The following is a 4,418-nucleotide window of genomic DNA, read 5'->3' as shown; positions in this document are numbered from 1 at the left end:
GAGTGTATGTGTCAAATGACTTGTGTACAGTTTATTGGTTCATTCTGTTGGTTTTGTTGCTGAAATTAGCAGTTGGTGCATCTTGGAGAAGCACTGCTGACACCAACAAATGTGAAGAAATTGCTAATAAAAGTGAAAAGCAACTGATGCTGATTTGAAAAAGTCTTTTTTTTTCTTTTTTTCCACCTGCTCAGAACTCCAAGGTGAACGCAAACTGAGTTCTTATCTTACTTTTTATGAACATAATGCATGTAAGAATGTCTAAAATGCATTTTGAGTAATTTAGTTAGTTAATAAGCTGAAGGCTTTATTAAAAGCAATTTATTTTACCCATAGAGGACCAGTTCAGGTTACATGTCTTGAACCAAACCTCTTCTACAAAGATGTGGTTGACACAAGTGTCCAAATTTCTCCCAGAAAAAGAAACAGTAGAGGCGGGATTTGAACCTGCAACCTTCAGGTCCACTACAGTACCAGCTGTGATGTATTAATCCCACCCAAAACAAAGAAATTATGAGTTGGTTAATAATGATCCTATGAAGGCAGGCTCTGGTTTAGTTACAGATAGCAATAAATATTTTACATATACATGTACAGTGTGTATATATATATATATATATATATATATATATATATATTTATAATATATACATACACACACACATTTATTCATTTAGTTGATGCTTTCTCCAAAGCAACTTTCAATGTTAAGGTTACCATTATCACCAGATTACAATTATTTACCCATTTATAAAGCTGGGTCATTTTACTGGAGCAATTTAGGGTAAATGTCTTGCTCAAGGGTACTACAGCTGGAGGTGAGGATCAAACCTGCAACCTTTTGATCCAAAAACAGCAGCTCTAACCACTGTGCTACTGGCCGTCCCAGCCGTTGCATACATATTAAATATATTACTGTACACCTAATCAGTGCAGTGTTTTAATTGTTCATCATATCAGAGCAGATGTGTTCTGCCAGGCCTAGGAAGTGCAGGTTTGCACTCAGCTGCATGTCAGAACCAAGGTGTGTTCGGGAGAGATGACTGCCTCCGGCTGAATGTTAGAGGAGGCAGTTGTGAAAAATGTGGTAACATACGATAGAAGTGAAACTGTAAACTGCTAAATGCAAAAATGCAATAAATATCCTTCATGACATGACCAGTGCAAAAAATTCTGGGTAATGATGGCGAAGCCAGTTAAACATCCTTCATGAGGGAGCTGGCAATTCTGCTAAATTTCCTTCCCGTTTCTCAATGACCCGGAACCTTGCTGCAGTACCAGTGCCTGCCAGTCTCAGTCAGCGGAGGTGGGACTCCCCACCCACCCCCGTTCCCGGTTCAACGGACTCTGGAGAGTGAATCGTCAAAGAAGGCTTCGGGGACCCTGGCCAGAAGGGGAACACCCTCACCCAGGACGGCCTCTCGGAAGTTGCGCCGCAGCCAAGCGTAAACGATGCTGTCCAGGAAGCCCTGGAGTGACACCGTGAGGGCCTGGAGGAGAAGAACTCACGTTCAGAGCCCAGGCGACCGCATCACCATTTCCAATTCATTCTCTGCACAGCAGGCTTGGCACCGGGCCCAAACAGAACTTACCTGTAAAACGTAAAGGGGGAAAAGCCTTTCTTGAGGGACCGTCTCCACGAATGACAGTCCTAAAAGTAGGAGAGCTGCAGGGCAGAACACACACAGGGCACTGTGAGCGATCCAGAAACAACCCAAACCACGCAAAACGGACCAGAACTGCAGAGTCGGACGGCACGCCATTCCAGGGCGTCTTCGGTGAGGCCTTGTCCATTGTACCGCAGTACTACAACTCAGACACTTGTAGATGGTGCGTCGGGAAAAGTGCGTCTCGAACCTGGCGACCAGCAGAGCACGATGACCAGCACCATGGAGCGAGCCGTGAAACGCACGCCCCTGAGATGCTTCCTGCTGAAGCCGTCGCCCTCCACTGGGAACAAGGCCCTCTCCTCGTACGTCAGGAGCCAATCGCTCACCCTGCAGTACATGACCTGTGGAAAGACGGAGGAACGCGGTAACTTGGGATGTCGGACGTTTGGGGAAAATCAGATTCGATGCTCGGAGACGTTTATTAGCTTAACTTACGAGGCAGCAAATTATGACCAGCACGGCACTGGCCAGCAGAAGCCATCTGAGAAACACGTCGTGTTGGCTATCCTGTTAATGAAAACCATAGAGCACTTTATTCTTACTGACAAGCCATACACGGGTAAGTTTAGCCCCGTTGTTCTCCTACATACTCACCACATGTGAACAGCCGTCATTCCTTATGTGCAGCAGTAAGATGCAGCTGTAGCAGAGGTAAGACAACACACGTTCACCTGAGAGTGCATGACAATATATTCTATAAAACGTTTTATGGTAACACTGGTAACATGAGGCCCAAAAGCAGAAATCTGGGGTCAATAAGATAAACTAACTCATCATTTATTCATTTCGGGAGGGGGGGGCGGGGACGGGGGACGGGGGACGGGACTTAAACCAGCAACCTTCACTTTACCTGCTGCCTCATTTCCATGCCTGTAAAGAATAATAACCATCCCTATGGGGTTCACATACTTCCAAGCAGCACTGTACATGCAGGTACACAATACATCACAGCTGGTAGTGTAGTGTTAGAGCTGCTGCTCCTGGACCTGAAGGTTACAGGTTCAAATCCCACTTCAATATTTATTCATTTTCATCCAATGAAAATTTAGTTCTTTGCATGTATTTGCGTATATAAAAGTTCAGGTGAAATGCTCAGAAGCACTAGAGCAGGACCAAGGATTCGAACCTCGATCCTCCTAGGCGACAGCTCTAACCACTACACTACCTGCTGGCCATATCATGCACTGTCTTTATTCTACACCATCATTTCATGGACTGTGAAAGAACAGAATGCTTTTCATGTGATCCTCAATCCTGACTCCATCAAGCAACCTCCTTCACATCCTTCAAGTTCATGTCATGAGACACCAACTGACCTGGTGCAGAACTTTGTGTGGTCGCTCACACTCTCATTTACCGTGGCGTCACTGGGAGCCGGGAATAAATCCGCCTGCGTCAAGCTCTCCGTAAACACGTATCCAAAGTACCCCGCGATGGGCACACACCTGACAGGTGCACAACACAGAAAACAGAGTCATTATGGTGCCGCTTTACCATAAGTGAGGTAATTATTAAAGAAAAGTGAGAAAGGGGCTTACCACACCACGATGTATAAAGGTGAACATCCCTTCATTGCAGATGAAGAAATAGACAAATGATTTTGTTATTATATGGCAAATCTGAGTGGTCCAGCTACCGTGAATTACCATGACTAATGTACTATGCAAATCAAGTAGTTATCGTTGTCTAAGCCTCAGCATACCGATATCAACTGAGTGCGGCGATTCAAGAAGAGCTTCAGGGTGGACCTGCTCTCACCTTGGTCCAGCAATTCCAGGTGAATTGTTTTTCTACAGCACCCCTATGAGTTACCCCCCAGTCTTGGCTTTGGCTGGACCGCTCCTTCCAGACTTCAACCATCTGTCTTGACTCACAGCCATAGATGATTATGAGAAGAAATGAGATGAAGAAAAACGTCTGTGAAAGAAAGAATTATACAATGCAGGTGTACATTAGTTCATTCCGCACTTTGTGACACACACGTCCCCGACCATCGCTCCTCCCTCCGGGACTCTGTACTTGTTCTCGTCTCTCATCTCTTTTCATTGAGATTAATTAAGGTTTCATTAAGATTCAGATGCGAACCCACCAGGGACAGCGGGAGTCCTCTCTCACACACTAACACTCTGTTGAGGAGCTGACTGAGGGGCACAAGATTGACGGCGCTGGTGCAGAGCAGCACTGCTGCCGCCAAGAAGTTGGCCGTCGCGAGTTGGAGCAGCGGTTGCACCTGCAGCAATGCACATGTGGACAGACATTAAAAAAGCAGCAGGAGAAACTTAACGCTACATTTAACTTCTATGCATAATATCCACGTCAGAGGCCAAGACAACCTGTGTGTGTCTGTACTATTATTTTACAGCCTCAGCTCTGAACACCTTCACTGAAATAGTTACAGTAAGTGGAAACACCTCGCTCAATTAACTCATGTTTCTTTATAGGGCGCTCTGCTCAACAAGGTGACTTTTGTGGTATCAGCTGTAAAACCGCAGTTAAATGTGTCCTAATAGCTGCAGACCAGAACCATGAAGCCCTTATGAAAATTATAACGGTATCCCACGACTATGCACAATGTTGCCAGTGAGGAATTTTTTTTCCCAGTTTAGAGATTTTTTTTTTTTAAAAAAGTGCTCTTCACAGTACACTGTGTAACTTGTGGAAAAGGTCTGAAGCACTCTCTTTACCCAAACGCCAAAAGTGTGTAGTTAGACATTATTGGAATGTACGTATGTTACAAAAGACCACAGT

The 4,418-nt window shown here is 45.0% G+C and overlaps 1 protein-coding gene across 1 annotated transcript; it reads right to left on the bottom strand.

The window, feature by feature from the left end:
* Positions 1–1,289: 1,289 nt before the first annotated feature.
* Positions 1,290–3,530, bottom strand: LOC108942199 (uncharacterized). Its single transcript, XM_029252459.1, has 8 exons — positions 3,429–3,530; positions 3,209–3,237; positions 2,987–3,115; positions 2,265–2,310; positions 2,106–2,177; positions 1,858–2,011; positions 1,593–1,666; positions 1,290–1,490 (listed from the first exon to the last, which is right to left on the bottom strand). Exons 1-8 carry the CDS (start codon positions 3,528–3,530, stop codon positions 1,338–1,340), a joined length of 759 nt encoding a protein of 252 aa, XP_029108292.1. The 3' UTR covers positions 1,290–1,337.
* Positions 3,531–4,418: the final 888 nt, after the last annotated feature.

Source organism: Scleropages formosus, chromosome 5 (assembly GCF_900964775.1).
Source record: "Scleropages formosus chromosome 5, fSclFor1.1, whole genome shotgun sequence".
NCBI classification, from domain to species: domain Eukaryota; kingdom Metazoa; phylum Chordata; class Actinopteri; order Osteoglossiformes; family Osteoglossidae; genus Scleropages; species Scleropages formosus.
Note: the sequence above shows the minus strand (reverse complement) of the source record. Positions and strands in the feature narration are given on the sequence as shown.

Excerpts from the sequence above, each read along its gene's own strand:
- LOC108942199 (XM_029252459.1), bottom strand. The coding sequence starts at position 3,530 with ATGGTTGAAGTCTGGAAGGAGCGGTCCAGCCAAAGCCAAGACTGGGGG. Across the intron at positions 2,311-2,986 it reads CACACAAAGTTCTGCACCAG|CTGCATCTTACTGCTGCACA; the intron begins GTCAGTTGGTGT and ends CCTCTGCTACAG. Across the intron at positions 2,012-2,105 it reads TGGTCATAATTTGCTGCCTC|GTCATGTACTGCAGGGTGAG; the intron begins GTAAGTTAAGCT and ends GTCTTTCCACAG.